Source organism: Pantherophis guttatus, chromosome 13 (genome assembly GCF_059756535.1).
Source record: "Pantherophis guttatus breed Tessera chromosome 13, ASM5975653v1, whole genome shotgun sequence".
NCBI classification, from domain to species: Eukaryota; Metazoa; Chordata; class Lepidosauria; order Squamata; family Colubridae; genus Pantherophis; species Pantherophis guttatus.
The window spans coordinates 20481032-20500000 of record NC_142075.1 but is presented as its reverse complement, the minus strand read 5'-3'; the positions used below and the strand labels follow the sequence as shown (position 1 = coordinate 20500000).

At 44.9% G+C, this 18969-nt stretch overlaps 2 protein-coding genes across 3 annotated transcripts in view; one reads left to right on the top strand and one right to left on the bottom strand.

Annotated features, from left to right (window-relative positions):
* B2M (beta-2-microglobulin) overlaps positions 1 to 286 on the bottom strand; it is an 11801-nt gene extending 11515 nt beyond the window's left edge. Inside the window, exon 1 of the mRNA XM_034432610.3 lies at positions 159 to 286. The gene's annotated coding sequence lies outside the window, so the exon portion shown is untranslated. The remainder of the gene's footprint in view (positions 1 to 158) is intronic.
* PATL2 (PAT1 homolog 2) overlaps positions 1 to 18969 on the top strand; it is a 19131-nt gene extending 162 nt beyond the window's left edge. The window contains exons 2-19 of one of the 2 annotated variants that reach the window (XM_034432606.3): positions 716 to 827; positions 2444 to 2769; positions 3845 to 3913; positions 5176 to 5241; positions 6490 to 6636; positions 6892 to 6978; positions 8924 to 9054; positions 9144 to 9221; positions 10492 to 10633; positions 10944 to 11061; positions 11142 to 11239; positions 12024 to 12068; positions 12159 to 12307; positions 12909 to 13068; positions 14771 to 14911; positions 16285 to 16382; positions 16475 to 16664; positions 18558 to 18969. In XM_034432606.3, coding sequence (XP_034288497.2) covers positions 716 to 827; positions 2444 to 2769; positions 3845 to 3913; positions 5176 to 5241; positions 6490 to 6636; positions 6892 to 6978; positions 8924 to 9054; positions 9144 to 9221; positions 10492 to 10633; positions 10944 to 11061; positions 11142 to 11239; positions 12024 to 12068; positions 12159 to 12307; positions 12909 to 13068; positions 14771 to 14911; positions 16285 to 16382; positions 16475 to 16628 — 2121 coding nt within the window. In that variant the 3' untranslated portion in view covers positions 16629 to 16664; positions 18558 to 18969. Of the gene's footprint in view, positions 1 to 715; positions 828 to 2443; positions 2770 to 3844; positions 3914 to 5175; positions 5242 to 6489; positions 6637 to 6891; positions 6979 to 8923; positions 9055 to 9143; positions 9222 to 10467; positions 10634 to 10943; positions 11062 to 11141; positions 11240 to 12023; positions 12069 to 12158; positions 12308 to 12908; positions 13069 to 14770; positions 14912 to 16284; positions 16383 to 16474; positions 16665 to 18557 lie in introns of both variants that reach the window. The other variant, XM_034432604.3, reaches the window with a different exon arrangement.

Genomic DNA, 18969 nt, shown 5'->3' with positions numbered 1-18969 from the left:
GCCCGTCGGAGAAGCGCCTTCCTCCCAGCCCTTCGCGGCGCGCCTTCCCAAACCGGGATGCCGGAGTCCCGTTGCAATCCTGCTCCATCCTTTGGCTTCCTTTTCCTTGGCGTGCTTTCCTTCTGCATTTCAATGCTACGCTTGAGTAGTAAACGTACGCTTTTGAGTAGGAGGTTTCCCAGGAGTAGCTGCGTCCGGGCAGTCGGGAGTAATAAGACTTTACTCCTGGATTCCGGAGCCAGGATGCTCCGCGCGAGACGAGCGGTTCTCTTACGCACGGAGTTGTTCCTCCTCCTCCTTTTCGCCTTCGCCCTCCCTTCCCTCTCTCCCTCGTAAATGTGAATTACTCCTCCTCGTGGCTGTTGGAAGACCGTACAAATAAGACTGGTCTATCCTTTCTCGGCCAAGAGACTTTGGCTATTAAAACTAGGGCTTGAATCTTAAAAGGGGGGGTGGAAAATATTGGCTGTCTTACCTTTGGAGAGGAATTGAAATAATACTGCTAGTATAGATACCGGTAGTAGTAACTCAGCAGTGATGCTGGGCTCAGTACAAAACACTATTTCTGGCTGAAATAGACAGAGGTGTAAGCAAAACTATGAGTTTAAATTTTCTTGAACTAGCCCAGATTTGAGTTTTGGTCAAAATTCCCTATTTTCCAAGGAGGAATTTAAATATATGAGGTTGCATTTTCTTGTTTGTTTGTTTAAATCAGATCCTAGAGGATTATTTCATGATGGAGGAGGACACAGGGGAAGAACCGGTGATGGACAAAGCAACTGAAGAGGATGAAATTGATCTTTATATTAACTTAACATTCACTTCAGGTAAAAGCTACTGGAACAGCAAATCCTGGCCTCTTTGAGTGGAGTAAAGAGCTTGTAATGAAATAGTATAGCAGGACAAAAGTGAACCAAAGCTCTCATCATTGAATTTTCTTTTCTTCTTTAAAATAAAGTATAAATAAGAGATAAAAAATATAAAAACACAGTCTTAAAAAGGTGTGGATAATTATCCCTAGGGAACATTAGGATGAACATATATTTGAACAATAAACTATACAAATCGCTAGCAGTAAGCAATATATTAATACTGAACATTATAGGTCAAGTTGAAATATAGTTTTGTGAAGGGAAAACCCAAATCTTGGATGGGATACAAAACAAAACCTACATAGAGTGTTATGCAAGAATGATTTCCAATTAGAATGAAATTCTGCATCAGATTTAATTTTTTAGGAAGGGAGATCCATCAAAGATGTTAAACACCTGTATGAATAGGTAGGTATATGAATATACCTGTAAGCATAGGAATATACCTGCGTAAATATAATGAAAACATGACTGGTAACAATTGAGTTTCATAGAAGTGTTTGCTCTATTCAACTGGACACATGGCCAATTTACAAGTATATCTGAAAAGTTGAAGATGACTCCTTCCACGTTAAATGATGGTTAAGTTCATGGAGCACATTTAACCTAGTTACTAAGCCAAGCAACCTTTTTAAGATTGTGTAACGTGTTAAGCCAGAATATAAGTAACTTGCCTAGATTTGCAAAGGCTCAGAACAAACCAAAGCTAGTATACGAATGCTACTTTTACATCAATTTAATCATTAAAGTATTGTGATTTGCAACTATTCTTTACAAGATGGACCTCTGTGGAGACCATCAAACTTATACTTTATACTCCTTATATACTTGATGGTCCTTATATACTTGATATACTATATAACTTATAGTAAAGAGAATGTATATTTGATTATTCACGTAATAACTGCAGCTAGGATTGTAATTTGCACAAAATTGGAAAAGTGAAGAGATTCCTACAGATGAGAATGTGATTAGGAAAATATTAGAATGTGCAGAAATGAATAGGTTAACACTTGCAATTAAAGAGAAGGAACAAACTGAATATTATATTGTATGGAAACTATTTTACCGATGGCTAGAGAATAAATATGAACGTTAGAAATAAAAGTAGATTAGTGAAATACCAAAAATATATTAATAGAATTAGATAAGAGAATTGTTACAGTATTAGACATGCAATGTATATTAATATTAAGTTAAGATTAGATGAATAATGAATATGGCTTTAAATCTTAATATTGCACAAGACATTTGTACCCCAGATGATACACTGTTTAATGGAAGATGGATTGTTTGTATTAAAATAAAAAAAAAATTTTTTTTAAAAAGTATATAAGGAGGATAGTCTTCCACCTCTTTAGCGCCTTCAACAACTAAAGCGATCTAGTAACATCCACCAAATCCTGAAATCAGTTAGTACCGTTGCAAGGAACACAGAAAATAAGATGGCTTGAACCCAGGACCTTCATCGTGTCAAATCTTACTTAGAGTGAGATTGTAATAATGTCCTCCCCTTTTAGCATAAGGGTGTTTCTATATTGACCTAGATGTTCGTTCTCTTGGTTTCCAAGCCTATCCTGAAGACCACAGGGCAAAGGCCTTGACAAAGGAATCTCAGAAAGTGGATGCAGTTGACCCCGAGGAAGGGGAGGTGGTCGATGCTGGAGGAGAAGACGAGACCGGAACTTCAGACGGGGAACCGATGGTAGAAGATGGAAAAGAAGATAGACGTCTTCCCCAAGAGTCTCAGCCCCGGTTTACTTATGGCACCATGGAGGTAGAAGAAGAAGACATGACCGACCATGGAGAGGTGCCTACAAGTAAGAATGCAGGAGAACTGCATGACTTGGAAGATCCAGCTGTCATGAGTGCTGTACGCAGTCAGCTTCTTCTGGAGGTGAGGGGAAGGACTTCCTTTGATAGGGGCTCTCAAGATGGAGATGAGCTACAAGGTGGTAGACCAGCCGGCTATGAAAGAAGGGATGTCCCCCCAATCCATTGAAAGCACACTAGATTTGAGTTGCTTATCTTAACAGTGCAGCCTCTAAAGCTCCTCTAAGCTACAGGAGAGGACCTCAAGTTTTGGTCCTCCTTTCATCTAGAACCCATCTTCTCTCAGGACCTGGTAGCGATATGTCCGGGGATCTCCATGTGAAGTAGATTAAGTTGAGAGAAGATGGACAGGCTGTAAATCATTGAGTAAACTCAATATCTAGTCTTAATTCTCTTGGTCCACCTTGGTCTACTGGTGAAGGCAGTAGAGTCCATCTTGGTCTACTGGTGAAGGCTAGAAACCAGGAGTCTGAATTCTAGTCTCATTTTAGGCATGAAAGCCAGCTGGGTGACTTTGGGGCCAGTCATAATGTCTCAGCCCAACTTACTCCATAGGGTAATAAATCAGGGTTGGGATTCAGCCGGTTCGTACCAGTTCAGGCGAACCGGTAGTTATGCCGTCCTATTTAGCTGCGTTCTTTAAGTCGTGCACATGTGTGCAAGCATGCGAGCAAAGCGCATGTACAAAAGGCCCTGCACACACATATTTTCGGTGCTGGGGCGAACCAGTTGTTAAATTATGCGAAGCCCACCTCTGGGGTAATTGTTATGGAGAAAATAGGAAGTGGAAGGGTCGTTATGTATATTCATCACCTTGGGTTATTTATAAGAAAGATAAAATAAAGGTGAGGTACATGTTAAATAAAAATGTCCACCGCCATATCTGACTTCAAATTATGATTTTGTATTTACCAAAGAGGGATTACATATATGGGGGGGGGGGGGAAATGTCCATGCTTTGATTTTAAATTCATAGCCAAAAATAAAATCCATTAACCGATATTTTGTAATGCTGATAATGCCCCTGAAAAAATAAAATTAGTTTTGTAAGTGCTCATTTTGTATTTAGGACATCCTTTATCCTCTTAGTGGCATTTTTGTGATTTTCTTTCTTTGAATCCCCTTTTTTCTCTTCGCAGAAAGAAGATTCTGCTGTTCTCGAAAGCAAACTGGCCAACAATCTTTCAGATTTTTCTCCCGATTACTTGGTAAGGCGGTTTAGTTTCCTTTTCCACTCCCCTTCCGATAAATGTGTATTATTGGAAGAAATAAAAAAAGTGGACGGAGGCAGGGGTCAGGCAGGGTTTTACAGGAAGGGGCTGCTGTTGAATGGATCCATCGATGGGAAAAATATTCAGCTGTGAACCGAGTTAAAATTAAGATATTGCAAATTTTTAAAAACGGAAAGATGCTTTCACATTACCAGCTACCCACCGGATCGCCCATCGCTCTTTGAGCCTCGTGCCAATCGTCAGAGCCAGGTTTTAATACAGGTAGTCCTCGACTTATGACCAGAATTGAGCCCAACATTTCCGTTGATGAGTGAGACGTTTGTTAAGTGAGTTTTGCCCCCCTTTTACGACCTTTCTTGCCAGAGTTAAGTGAATCACTGCGACTGTTAAGTTGGTAACACGGTTGTTAAGTGAATCCAGCTTCCCCATTGACTTTGCTTGTCAGAAGGTCTCAAAAAAAATGATCACATGACCCTGGGACACTGCAACCGTCATAAATACGAGTCAGTTGCCAAGTGTCTGAATTTTGAACATGTGACCACGAAGATGCTGCAATGGTATGAAAATGCTGCATAAGTATGAAAAATGGTCATAATTCTTTTCAGTGCCTAGAACTCACCATCTCCTGGTGATTGGCCCCAAGTCACCCAGGTAGTTTTCATGACTGAGGTAGAATTAGAACTCACCGTCTCCTAGTGATTGGCCCCAAGTCACCCAGCTAGTTTTCATGACTGAGGTGGAACTAGAACTCACCATCTCCTGGTGATTGTCTCAAACTCACCTAGCTAGTTTTCATGACTGAGGTAGAACTAGAACTCACCATCTCCTGGTGATTGTCTCAAAGTCACCCAGCTAGTTTTCATGACTGAGGTGGAACTAGAACTCGCGGTCTCCTAGTGATTGGCCCAATGTCACCCAGCTAGTTTTCATGACTGAGGTGGAACTAGAACTTGTGGTCTCCTAGTGATTGGCCCCAAGTCACCCAGCTAGTTTTCATGACTGAGGTGGAACTAGAACTCGCCGTCTCCTGGTGATTGTCCCAAAGTCACCCAGCTAGTTTTCATGACTGAGGTGGAATTAGAACTCGCCGTCGGCTGCTTTCTAGCCTTAACCATTAGACCGAACTGCCTCTCTGAATGGATAATAAATGGGCAATAGAAGCAGACTTGAATGCCTTAACCGTACCAATTGCTCCCAGTCATTTTGTCTCTTCTCACCTTTCCCCCCCTCCTCTTCAGCCCCATTCGAACTGTTGTATGTGGAGTCCAACTCTGAGGAGGGGCCCGTCGTTATCTATGATACAGGTACCTCTCTTTCTCTGCACCCTGAAAGCAGGACCGTTTGGCTAAGTTAGGCCTGGCTTTGCCATCTACCCATTTTGATGAAGCTCAGCTGCTACAACTAATTACCCTGAACGAGGGTGGGCTGCGTGGATCCAACACTGAGTAAGGCAGGGTATTCAAACTGCGGCGGCTGGATTCACCCAGCACAGCAAATCAAAAGCAAACCAACAGTGACGTAAAGTCATATGGGAACCCGGTCTGCTGTGGCACCTAGAAGTATTTGAAGCTACTCAGATTTTTGGGGAGGGGGCTTTTATTTTCAGAATATGAACATCCTGGTGTGGATAGGGAAGGGAGAGGAGAGGGGAGGGAGGGAAGGGGAGGGAGGGAGAGAGGAAGGAAGGAAGGAAGGAGAGAAGGGGAGGGGAGGAAGGGAAGGGAAGGGAGGAAGGAAAGAAAGGAGAGAAGGGGAGGAAGGAACGAAGGAGAGAAGTGGAGGGAGGGAGGAAGGGGAGGAAGGAACGAAGGAAGGCAGAAAGGAGAGAAGGGGAGGGGAGGAAGAGAAGGGAAGGAAAGGAGGAAGGAAGAAGAGAAGGGGAGAAGGAGGGGAGGAAGGAGACAAGGGGAAGGGAGGAAAGAAGGAGTTCAGAGAGGAAACAGCAAGAGATGATATTGGACCCATTTGCCTTAATTAAACAAAATTCTGGATTAATCAGTTTAAACATGGCATTCTGGTAGCCTATTTTTATCTTCCGTAGTTCTTCACCCTTCTGCCACTGGAGGACACTCCAGATTATATTTTATTCCCAACACCTTTTGCTCTTATTACCTTAAAATCAGGATGATTGATAATTTGGGCCTAAAAGGGAGGGGCCTTTTTTAGAATTATCTTCAGCTCCTTCCTCTTTCCTCCTCTTGAGAGGTCCTTTAATTTCCAACTGAATTGGGGTTTTTAAACAATGAAGGTTGAGGTCTGAAAATCTGCTTCAGAGCAGAAAACAAATACTTAAACCCCTAAATTCAGTAATACGGAGTTTTAAGAACAGTGAGTGAACTGCCCCGCAGTCGTGTCTCCAAGGGAGGTGTCCCGAGGACGTGGTCAAAAAGTCAAGATGCCCAACGGTGCAACTGAAGCTTTGCCTGATTTTTCTTATCTGCATTGTGACAGTTCTTCGAAGTTGACTTTTCTGCCACCTCCTGTCAACGCCCCCATCTCCGTAACCCCAACGAATTGCAATTTGGGGTTGACCGTCACTTCTTGTCCTTCAGGCTCTAGAAAGGGTGTCTCGGTCCCGTGCCGAACTAGATTTCTTGACTTCACCGTTGCGGACCAGCTACCTCGATTCCCCTGATGTGCACTGTTCGGCTTTCTGCGGGCGGACTCTGAATGCCACTCCCCAGCGTTTCATGCGTCAAGTAAGGGAAATCTTTTCGAATTCCAGATTGTCTGAGCTTTTCGATTCTGCAGAAGCTCCGCACTCTAGCAGGAACCTCATTGCATCTTTCTGAATAATAAAAACAGTTGACTTGAGTTGGTGTCAAGATCTCTCAAGAGTTCGGGATTCTAGTTTTAATATGCATTTTATATATACTGTACAATTGAGTTGTATATATGTTTGTACTTCTCACTTTTGATGATTTTCACTGTCCGGTCATCTTCCTGTCTTGCAGCAACCTCAAATGATGTCGCCTTCCGTAAGACCGCCTTATCCGTTCACTCCACCCCGCAGGATACGTCGTCCGTTTGGCCTTAGTCAGGTGATGCGCTATGCAATTCGAATATTGTACCTCTGGGACAGAGTGTCTCAATCTTGGCAACTGGGAGGTGTGTGGACTTCAACTCCCAGAATTCCCCAGCTCAGCGTGAACAGTTTTATGACTGTCATGAGTTATGAGTGTGATGGACAAGCTCCATTACAGTTGTAACGAATAGAATAGAATAGAATAGAATAGAATAGAATAGAATAGAATAGAATAGAATAGAATAGAATAGAATAGAATAGAATAGAATAGAATAGAATAGAATAGAATAGAATGAGCTTACAATTAAGAAAATACTCGAGTGCGCAGAGATGACTAAATTAACTTATGAATTAAATGATGAGAAGTCAGTTTACTATATGGTGTGGGAAAGGTGGTACAAGTGGTTGCATGACAAAATGAAAGAAAGATCTAAAGGTGTGTTAAATATTGGTTAAAAGTGAGTTGAAATGTCACCAAGTACTATTTATGTAAATAGTTAAAACACTGCACATCCGATACTAATTGAAAATGTTATTATACTTATGTGTTTTATGTTTCTGTTTGAATGTTTGTTTTTCCTTTTTCTCTTTTTTTTTATTTCTTTTTTTTTGTTCTGTAAAAAACCTCAATAAAGTTTCTATTAAAAAAAAAAAGAATGAGCTGGCAGGGACCTTGGAGGTCTTCTAGTCCAACCCCCTGCTCAAGCAGGAGAACCTATCCCATTTCAGATAAGTAGCTGTCTAGTCTCTTCTTAAAAACATCCAGTGATGGAGCGCCCACAATTTCTGGAGGCAAGCTGTTCCACTGGTGAATTATCCTCACTGTTGGGAAGTTACTCCTTAATTCTAGGTTGCTTCTCTCTTTGATTAGTTTCCAACCATTGTTTATTGTCCTGCCCTCTGGTGCTCTAGAGAATAATTTGTCCCCCTCTTCTTTGTGGCAAATCCTGGAATACGGCTATCATGTCACCCCTAATTCTTCTTTTCTTTAGACAAGCCAGACCCAAATCCTTCAGCCGTTCTTCATATGTTTTAGTCTCCAGGCCTTTGATCATCTTAGTTGCTCTTCTCTGAACTTTTTCCAAAGTCTCAACATCTTTTAAGTAGCACGGTGACCAAAATTTATAAGCTATAAGAGTTGTACTAAGGAGTTGTACCTGTACTCAGCTGGAAGAGAGGGTTCTGTTACTCTGGTTTGGAGAAGCAGCTAAGGTGTCCTTAGCCAGATGGTCTTCGTCAAGCGAGAGTATGTAAGAGGTCTCACTGGATTCCTTCTCAAAAGACCTTTAAAGAGATTTCGGACTGTCGAATGCTCATTGGGTCACTCTGATCTTTCTCCTGTTGAATCTGATGAAGAACATAACGGCCAAAGCAGTTGGGGGCAGTGGTGAAATTCAATTTTTTTTTTACTACTGGTTCTGTGGGCGTGGCTTGTGGGCGTGGCAGGGGAAGGATACTGTAAAATCCCCATTTCCACCCCACTCCTGGGGGAAGGATATTGCAAAATCCCCATTCCCACCCCACTCCTGGGGGAAGAATATTACAGAATATCCATTCCCACCCCACTCCTGGGAGAAGGATATTACAAAATCTCCATTCCCACCCCACTCCTGGGGAAAGGATATTGAAAAATCTCCATTCCCACCACACTCCTGGGGGAAGGATATTGCAAAACCTCCATTCCCACCCCACTCCTGGGGTAAGGATACTGCAAAATCCCCATTCCCTCCTCACTCCTGGGGGAAGGACACTGCAAAATCCCCATTCCCTCCCCACTCCTGGGGGAAGGATACTGCAAAATCTCCATTCCCACCCCACTCTGGGGCCAGCCAGAGGTGGTATTTGCCGGTTCTCCGAACTACTCAAAATTTCCGCTACTGGTTCTCCAGAACCTGTCAGAACCTGCTGGATTTCACCCCTGGTTGGGGGGTCTTCTAACCCACAATGTGTTCCCTCTTCAGATGTCAGGGTATGCTTCTCCACCTCCGTTCCAACCGATGTTTTCCAATGCCAGCAGCCCAACGTGGGCTTTGACGCACACCCCCGAAACTCCACCCTTCAGCCCACTGAGTGGCAGCCAACAGAAGATCAGGTAAAACAAGGATTCAGTCAACTCTTTGGTTCCCCCCCCCCCCAAGAGAGTTGGGATTCACTGCTCTCGTTTGTCTTCCGTTTTTGTAGCTTGCCCAGCGCAATGACCCAATTGCATCCCTTGCATCAGAGATTTCTGACCCAAAGACAGCGAGGAGAAGAGGCGAGGTAATGATGGGGGGGGTAGAGAAAATAGAAAGGGGGAACAAAGCCGAGGTGGTTGACTTGAGCTGTGATATCCCGTGTAACCGCGAGAGCAGAGAAATAACGCTTATACCAATTGCAATGATGGTTATGTGTCATCAAGTCAACTAGGTCGACTTTTCTCCATAACAATCTGGTCCTTCAGATGTTCCAATGGTGCATCATCGTTGCTATCAGTGAGTCCGCCCATCTTTCTGCTGGTTGTCTTCTTCTTCTTCTTCCAACTTCCCCAGCATCAGAGCCACCTCCAGACAGCTAGATTCAGATTTCAGTAAAATGTCAATAATGCTACTCAGGGCTAAATGGCATAGGATCTAGTTATCTTCGAGACCACCTGCTGCTACCGACGGCCTCCCATCGATCTGTGCACTCCCACAGAGAGGGCCTCCTCGGGGTGCCATCAGCAAACAATGTAGGCTGGTGACCCCCAGGGGGAGGGCCTTCTCTGTGGGGGCACCTACCCTCTGGAATCAGCTGCCCCCAGAGATAAGGAGAATCCAAGACCTCCGTGCCTTCCGCCGTGCCCTTAAAATCTTCTTTTTCCAGCAAGCCGGGCTGGCCTAGCACTTTTTAAAATGTTTTTAATTGTTACTGTTTTTAATCATGGGGCCAAATTTATATATATCTTTTTAATTGTATTTTAATGTTTGTAGTTTATGTTTTTACTTGGCTGTTCACCGCCCTGAGTCCTCAGGTAGAAGGGCGGTATACAAATTAATAAATAAATAAATAAATACATACATACATACATACATACATACATAATCTTGCCAACAGTAATATGAATTTGTGGTCTCATTTATCCTGAGTTTTTTAATGGGGAAATCTCCTTGAGATGCTTTTTCCCAAATGTTTTCCCACCAGGGCTGAATTGTTGGGCATGAGATAATCTTACTGCTGAGTTGTCCCCAGATTTCCTACCCTTGCTTCAGTGTTTAATACATGAAGGGGTTGTGTGGCTTAATGTACTTGTTCCACACGCTAACTCCCACCTGGTGGAACAAACCCCAGATTTAAGGTAAGGCCTTCAAAATAAAATTTAGACTTAAGTTGGCTACTGACCTTCCATTTATGGCTCGTTGGTCCAGATGATTCCAGAGCGCCTTCAAAATCTCCCCAGAGAGTTAAAAGTAAAATGGGAATCTATTTCTTGGGTGAAGTTGACTTCTTGGACCAGTGGGGTTCGAAGGTTTCAAAACGTATCTCATAGATCGTGTTCCTGCTTGCCTCCAAGACTTCCCTCCGTAGACTCCCAAGGACCAGAAGTCGATCCTTTCTCTGCTCTCATGACTCCGATTGAAAAAGATTGGGTGATAAAGGTACAGATGTTACAGCTGCAGAGCGAAAAACCCCAGCGCGATGATTATTATTACCAGGTGAGTGCAGGAAATAGGTGGAATCGGTCTCAAATTGCAGGCTGGGCAGGGAGAATCCGTGGAGTGGTGGGACATGGGATGGGCATCACAATGGATTGCTTGTAGTTGTAGACCCATAAGCTGGGACAAGTAATGGGAGCTCACCCCATTACACGGCACTAGGGATTCGAACCGCTGAACTGTCGACCTTTCGATCGACAAGCTCAGTGTCTTAGCCACTAAACCACCACGTCCACTGCTCTAAAGACAACCCTAATTTATATACTGTAGGCTTGTCCTCTTTTGACCAATTGTCTTATCTTGTCCTCAGGAGTATTATCGCAAGCTGGAGCACAAACAAGCTGAGAAAGGACACCTGGCAGGGAGTAAACCAGAAGTCCCTAAGCTAGTCACCCCATATATCCAAAGAGTTGAGACCTATGAATCCGGTAAGTCCAGTGCAAGGGGGAGGGGATTTCTAAGGCATGGAAATACACGGACATCTCCTGACAGTGACTTCCTCTGCCAGTAGTGCGGATTCCAGGATCCTTAGGACAGGTAGCCATGTCCACGTGCTACAGTCCCCGCAGGGCTATCGATGCCGTATACCATTTCTCTCTGGAACAGGTAGGTGCCTGATCGTTTCACCCATGCTCTATCTGAATGGCAGCATCAGGAGCCTCTCTTTATATATTTTGGGAGAGAGAGATCGTTGGAAATAAGGTACATGTGTCTTAAGCATATTGTGAGCCACAGTGGCGTAGTGGTTAGAGTGCAGTACTACAGGCTACTTCTGCTGACTGCCGGCTGCCTGCAATTTGGCAGTTCGATTCTCACCAGGCTCAAGGTTGACTCAGCCTTCCATCCTTCCAAGATGGGTCAAATGAGGACCCAAATTGTTGGGGACAATATCAGGGGTGAAATGCTCCCGGATCGGACCGGATCACACAATCCGGTAGCGATTTTTCCCTGTGATTCAGCGATCCGGTAGCGATCACCACCCGGATGTCATTACTTCCTGGTTTTAACCAGGAAGTAATGTTTTTTTACCTTCTGCCCATGCGCAGAAGGTGTGCGCGCACATGTGACGCTTCCAAACCGGTAAGGAAGGTAAGTAGATTTCACCCCTCGGCAATATGCCGACTCTGTAAACTGCTTAAGAGAAGGCTGTAAAGCAATATAAAGCAGTATAAAAGTCTAAGCGCTATTGCTATTGCTAAATCAAAGTTTGTCCTGCATGTCGGAAGAACATAGCAGGCCGTTTAATCGCTCCACACTCTGCAACTCATCTAGAGAATTCTGCATTTGAAATTCTGTGGGAAGGGGCCTGCAGATTTGTTGGGAACGTGGTGCGGATGGTTTCTCTTCTAGTGACTCAAATGTTTTTGTTACCCCTCTTTTATCTTCCAAGGCGGTGGGAAACCAACGGCTACAAGTCCTGTACCAGACTGAGAAAGTAAGCGGCTGGCTATTTCTTACGTTGTGTTGTTTTAACCAGTTGGGTAGATTAAAGTCCTGGCTGATGTTTCTATGCTGTGGAAAACAGATGTACCTTCTGCTCCTGGAGATGGAGGACGTTCAGCGGAAACTGGATCAGGCCCCAGAAGAGATGCAACCCCAGTTACGTGAGAAACTTCTCCATGTGGTAGAGCGCACCTATCAAGCACTGAGAATTGAAGAGCATTCTGGGGAAGAGTGAGTCCAAGACAAATGACTAGCCATAATGGTAACAGTATGTTCTGACCTAGTCTTCCTGAGTCAGTAAAACACACGAGTAGTCCCAAAAACCTCTTTTATTGCAACAGCTGTGAATTCTGTTCATTCACAGATGAGTCCCAAATAGGGTCCTTCGGGATAAGGCTGATAATCACTCACCTTTATCTCCCTTGACACGCTGCCAAAGACCTAATTGGCAAAGCCACACGGAGTCCAGAATCAAACAGAGCTTCAGACTTTAAACTGCACAGAATGAACAATGTTGCTTCCTGCAGAGGCCCACGTGCTTTTGCTCCTCTGCCCTTCCTGTTGCCAATGCGGAGCTTTGTTCAGCAGATACATTCTCACTGTGCCCAGGGAGAGAGAAATATCTGCCTCTACTTAGGATCGAACTCACAGCCTCCTGATTGTGAGGCAAGAGCTCCACCCCTAGGCCACCGCACCACAAATCACAGAGTGATTCTGGATAATTTCTGGAAATTCCAGGACGCTATACTATTGCTCTCTTTGGAGTGTGGTTTTTCTCACTCCTCACAAAATCTTTGCTTTGCTTTCCTGATTATATTTTTTTTCCTTTCAGAGAGGTGAAAGAGGAATTTCTACAGATTCTACTGGTAGGAAAAGGGAAGCGGTTAGTGGCACGGCTTCTGCCACATCTGTCCCTGGAGCAAGCCAAGATGACTCTTGTCACCATTGTGCAACACCTAGCAGTGCTTATCAAGAAGGACTTGCTGGAGGAGGTACCTGTTCTCACCCTAGTTCTCCTTTAGCCGTTATCCAGATATTTGGAGATCCATGCATGGGGGGATTTTTGCACGCAAAGCAAGCGTTTTGCATTTCTGAGAACCACATGAGTGGCTCTTGGAGAGGCTCGACTTCTTCTGGCCCAAGATCTTCAGAAAACAATTGGACAAATGGATGAACTTAGTTTGAGTTAAGGTCCCAAGTTGGGGGGGTGGGTATTCATTTACCTTCACTACCGGTTCGCAAACGGGAGTGCGGACATGTGCAGAGTGTCAAAAACAGGACGTGATGATGGATGATGTCCGGGCGGGTGGGTGGAGCCTCCTACAGCTGTTGCTACTGGTTTGCCCGAACCGGATAGAACCAGCTGTATAGCACCACTGGTCCCAAGCTTATTCTGTGGGGTGGGTTACTGTTGTGACCCAGGCCCACGTAGTTAATATTAAATGCAAAACAGTTCCAAAAAACAAAGACTTTATTAAAACAGCTGAGAATTAACTCATTCTCAGCTTATTCCAAATTAAATGAAAGCAAAGTCCTCAAAACACCAGTCTTTAGTTTATCTCTGACCTTGGGATAATTAGGCAAACTGCCAAAGGCTTTTCTTGGCAACAGTTCAGGAACAGAAGAAATAACTACAGCCAAACACAAATCTCTCAATGGTTGTTTTCCAGCAAAGAGGCCAAGAGCCGTTGCTGGTCTTTTAAGCCTTATGGGAGGGGCCAATCATCTCTTGGTCCTACTCCCGAGTCGTCCTCTCTGCTTTAGCTGCTCCTGCCTTCTGGCAGCTCTTCTCATACGTGCACTAGGAACAGGCTCCTCCTGTTCCTCTGTCTCTCTACTGTCAGCCTCTGGAGGCTCCGAAGTCCGCGCATCACTTTCCGATGGCCCTGGCCCCATCTCTGCCTCCGATGCAGAGCCCTCGTCTGGGCCTTCCCCAGCCTCCAGGACTGGCCCATGTTCTTCCTCAGCCTCATCACTGTCCGACTCCGCTGCCAGCTCCGCAGGCTGCTGGCGGACCACAACAGTTACAATCTGAATTCATTTTGTGGTTCAGTGTGACGATATTGCTAAAAAAAGGTGGTTTGTATCGGGTGAAATCCAGCAGGTTCTGACAGGTTCTGAAGAACCGGTAGCGGAAATTTGGAGTAGTTTGGAGAACTGGCAAATATCACCTCTGGCTGGCCCCAGAGTGGGGTAGGAATGGATTGCAATATCCTTCCCCCAGGAGTGGGGAGGGAATGGGAATTTTGGCAGTATCCTTCCCCTGGAGTGGGGTGGGAATGGGGATTTTGCAGTATCCTTCCCCTGCCATGCCCACCAAGCCATGCCACGCCCACAGAACCAGTAGTAAAAAAAAATTGGATTTCAACACTGGTTTGTATATATATGTGCCTTAGTTGGTTTAGCAATGATTTGTTGAGTAAACTACAACTGGCTAACTTCACTAAAGATGCAAAGTGATAAACCTGAATAACGCATCGCCGCAGTTCTCCATTTAGGATGCTGGGCCAAAACAAACAACATTGTGGTTTAGTCTCATGGGTGAACTCAGCTTAGATACAATGGTTGATTGGATTCCAGTATCTCTGGTCTGTGGATTGGATGCAATAATTTCTTCCAGTGTGGAAGACTTGGGTTTGATCTAATGTTTTGTCATTTTGTTCTTCTTCCTCCTTGCCCTTTTGACTCCGGCAGACCCTCTCTGTCCTCTACAACCCTCTCTGCGACACCATTGGACAGTTGACATTTAGAGAGTTGATGGATGTCCTCCAGGAACTCGCCCAGTTGCAGCCAGATTCTGTCAAGCAGTCCCTCGCTTTGGTCTTTAGCAATAAGGTACAGGAGTGTATAAATTTCAGAGTGGAATCTATCCTCGAGTGAGATGTGGATTTTTCTTAGCAAGTACCATCCAGGTCAGGGGTGTTAAACTCTGTTTCATTGAGGGTCGCATCAGGATTGTGTTTGACTTCGGGGGTGGGTGGGCTGGGTAGGCATGGCTGGGGTGGGTGTGGCCAGGGTTTGTTTTGCTAGCACTATGCCAGCGAAATACTCCTCCCGAGCTCCGTTTTCAGCTACCGCGGCCTCCTCGCACTCTACCAGCAAAAACATTGCTCGTGCATGCCCCTCCCAAGCTCTGTTTTCGGCTACCGCCGCCTCCTCACACTCTGCCAGCAAAAACAGAGCTCGTGCATGCCCCTCCCAAGCTCCATTTTCGGGTACCACGGTCTCCTCACACTCTGCCAGTGAAAACAAAGCTCGCGCATGCCCCTCCTGAGTTCTGTTTTCACTGGCAGAGTGCTGGAGCAGGTTGTCGCAGCTGAAAACAGAGCTAGGGCCGCGTGTGGCCCTCCCGAGCCAGGGGTGAAATGCTACCAATTCACTCTGGTTCGGGCGAACCGATAGCGATAAAAACTATCAGTTCGGGTGAACTAGTAGTAAAAAAATGCTTTAAAAAGTAAAAAAAAAGAAAAAGGTTCTGATGATCACAGCTGTGCCGCGCGATCATCGGAAACTATTTCTTTTACTTTTTTAAAGCATTATTTTAATACCGGTTTGGGCGAATAAGTAGTAAAAAATGCTTTAAAAAGTAAAAAAAAAAAAAAAGGTTCCGACAATCACAGCTGTGCTGCGCGATCATCGGAAACTATTTTTTTTACTTTTTTAAAGCATTTTTTTACTACCGGTTCGGGCAAATAGGTAGTAAAAAATGCTTTAAAAAGTAAAAAAAAAAAAAGGTTCCGACAATCACAGCTGTGCTGCGCGATCATCGGAAACTATTTTTTTTTACTTTTTTAAAGCATTATTTTAATACCGGTTCGGGCGAATAGGTAGTAAAAAATGCTTTAAAAAGTAAAAAAAAAGAGAGAAAAAGTTGGCTACGCCCACCCAGTCACATGACTTTCCCACCAAGCCACACTCATCAAGCCACGCCCACAGGACTGGTAGCAAAAAAATTTGCATTTCACCACTGTTCCGAGCTCTATTTTCACTGGCAGAGGAACCGCGGGCCGGTCCTTCTCTTGTTTCCAGGGCAGCCCGGTGGGCCAGATCTAAGCACCCCATGGGCCAGATCCGGCCTACGGGCCTTGAGTTTGATACCCCTGATCTAGGTTGTATGTAATTCAAACTTTTCTGTCTTGATAGTAGCTAAATTGAATCCCAAGTGTTTTCTTAATGGGTTTCTAATCTTCCTAACCTCCTTCCCCAAGTTTGCCATCTCGCTGCTGTACCTGCTCTTAAGCCATGGCGAGAGATGCCTCTCTTCGGATACATCCCCAAAACCTGATAGCAAAGACTTGGAAAAATGGTGAGGAACCATCTGGTGAGCAGAACGATGCTAGTCTGGTGGGTTTGATCAATGCTGGGTTGCCGACGGTTGCTCTGTGTCATTCTTCACAGGGTGGACTTGGTACTACTTGTTGCAAGGGAGCTCTCTCAGATTCCCAAAACGTCCATGGTGGAACCACTTCACCTTCCCAGCAACCTTCTCTTCCTCTTCTGTCGCTATGTGGACAAAGACACCGTGAACCGGTTGGATGTTCAGATGGACTGAGGATTATCCATGGTTAAAGGAGTGTGTTATATAAAGGCACGTATATCTGTAAGGGCTCAACATATGTATGGCAGGGCAGCGGTAGATGAAAGCTGTTTTCCGTTTTCAGCTACCGCGGCCTCCTCGCACTCTACTAGCAAAAACTGAGCTCATACATGCCCCTTCGGAGCTCTGTTTTTGACTACCACGGCCTCCTTGCACTCTGCCAGTGAAAACAGAGCTCGCGCACGCCCCTTCCAAGCTCCGTTTTCAGCTACCACAGCCTCCTCGCACTCTACTAGCGAAAACTGTGCTCACACATGCCCTTTCCGAGCTGTTTTTTACTACCACGGCCTCTTTGCACTCTGCCAGTGAAAACAGAGCTTGCGCACGCCCCTTCCAAGCTCCGTTTTCAGCTACCGCGGCCTCCTCACACTCTACTAGCAAAAACTGAGCTCACACATGCCCCTTCGGAGCTCTGTTTTTGACTACCACGGCCTCTTTGCACTCTGCCAGTGAAAACAGAGCTTGCGCACGCCCCTTCCAAGCTCCGTTTTCAGCTACCGCGGCCTCACACTCTACTAGCGAAAACTGAGCTCACACACGTCCCTTCCAAGCTCTGTTTTTGACTACCACGGCCTCCTTGCACTCTGCCAGTGAAAATAGAGCTCGCACATGCCCCTCCCAAGCTCCGTTTTCAGCTACCCCGGCCTCCTCGCACTCTACTAGCGAAAACTGAGCTCACACACACCAGGGCAGCGGTAGATGAAAGCTGTAGGGTCTTTATAGCCCAGTCACTTGATGAGATGGGAGAGACATCTATGGTAATCACATGGCTCCTTGCAGCTCTCTTTGGTCTTTGATCAACCATGTAAACTCCAGGTCTTGCTGAACTACAACATTACTACTACTACATTTCACCCCTGCCCCCAGGAGACTTTGAAATTCTAGTTCCATCCTAGGCACATAGCTGGGTGATCTTGGACCAGTCGCTCGGCTCTAGGAAGGAGGGAATGGCAAACCATTTTGAAAAACCACACTAAGCAAACTACAGAGACTTGTCCAGGCAGACATAAGGAATGAACACCAACTCAAAGGCACCAAGAAAAGAAAAGAAAAGAAGCCATCAGTATGAGATTAGACTTAAGCCTGTTTTGTTTGAGATAACTCCAGGTGTCCTTATGCCCAGCCAAGGAAGGAGGTGTTTAATTACCAAAAAACAGGATTTCAGGAGATGTAGTTCTGATAGAGTCCTGCCAAAACAAGCAGTAGGAACATGATACTTGTTTGGGAGTTTCCTTTTAAGCGACTTTGCTTGCAGTGCCATTTGTTAGAGCTCACTTCTCCATTGCTAGAAAAGATGTAATGTTAACTGACCAGGAGTTGGTCAGTTGCCAGCCTTAAAAAGAAAACTCCCCGAGTCTTCCTTGTTTGATTCTTAAGTGACTCATGGCAACCGTAGTTTTCTAGGAACCAGAAAGAAGCCGTTTCCCCGTGAAACATCTCAGACAATATTTCTGGGCAAGGATAATTATGAAATAAACTGCTGTAACTCGGGAGCTGAACTGGGTAAACCCTCATTTTTGCCGATGATGCACTGAGAAAGTGGCTAAGAGACAGACTACGTAGTTCATTTATTTTTATTTTATTAGTCATATTTCTATGCTGCCCGCTCTCTGAGGACTCTGGGCGGCTTACACCAAAGACAGTATACTAAATAGCATATTGCCCCCAACAATCTGGGTCCTCATTTTACCCACCTCGGAAGGACGGAAGGCTGAGTCAACCTTGAGCCTGGTGAGATTTGATCCGCTGATCTGCTGAATTAGCAGCTGAAGTAGCTGCAGTGCTGCACCCTAACCACTGCGCCACCTCGGCTCTTAGTTTCTAAGAGCATTTCTTAGTTGCAGAAATGCCGGTGGAATCTCAGGATTTGCCTTTGTTTTACAGGAGATGCCTTCACGCGCAGCTACAAAACCTGGAACTTTTGCTGGTTCTGCCCACGAGGGTTTGGACCAGTGACTCAAGCAGCCAGATGCTATTAGCGATATATAGAAAATGTTCCAGAACTGGATCCTTAATTTAACAACACAGATTTTGTTTGTTTGTTGTTGTTTTTTGGGGGGGAGGGGGGCTTGGTTTGGGATTGTTGGTTTTTTTTTTGTAATACTCTGTGCCAATTGTAAATATCTAGTGCTGGCACTAGAGAGCATGCCAGACCAACATGCTCAGCCTTGTGTAAACAGACCATGGCCTGTACAAGTGAGCATTTAGGACTTCTGATGGGGAGAAATCTTTGGTTTTTTTTTTATTGTCTTCTGTATGTACAGCACTTAAAATATATTAAAAGCAACGCAAAACC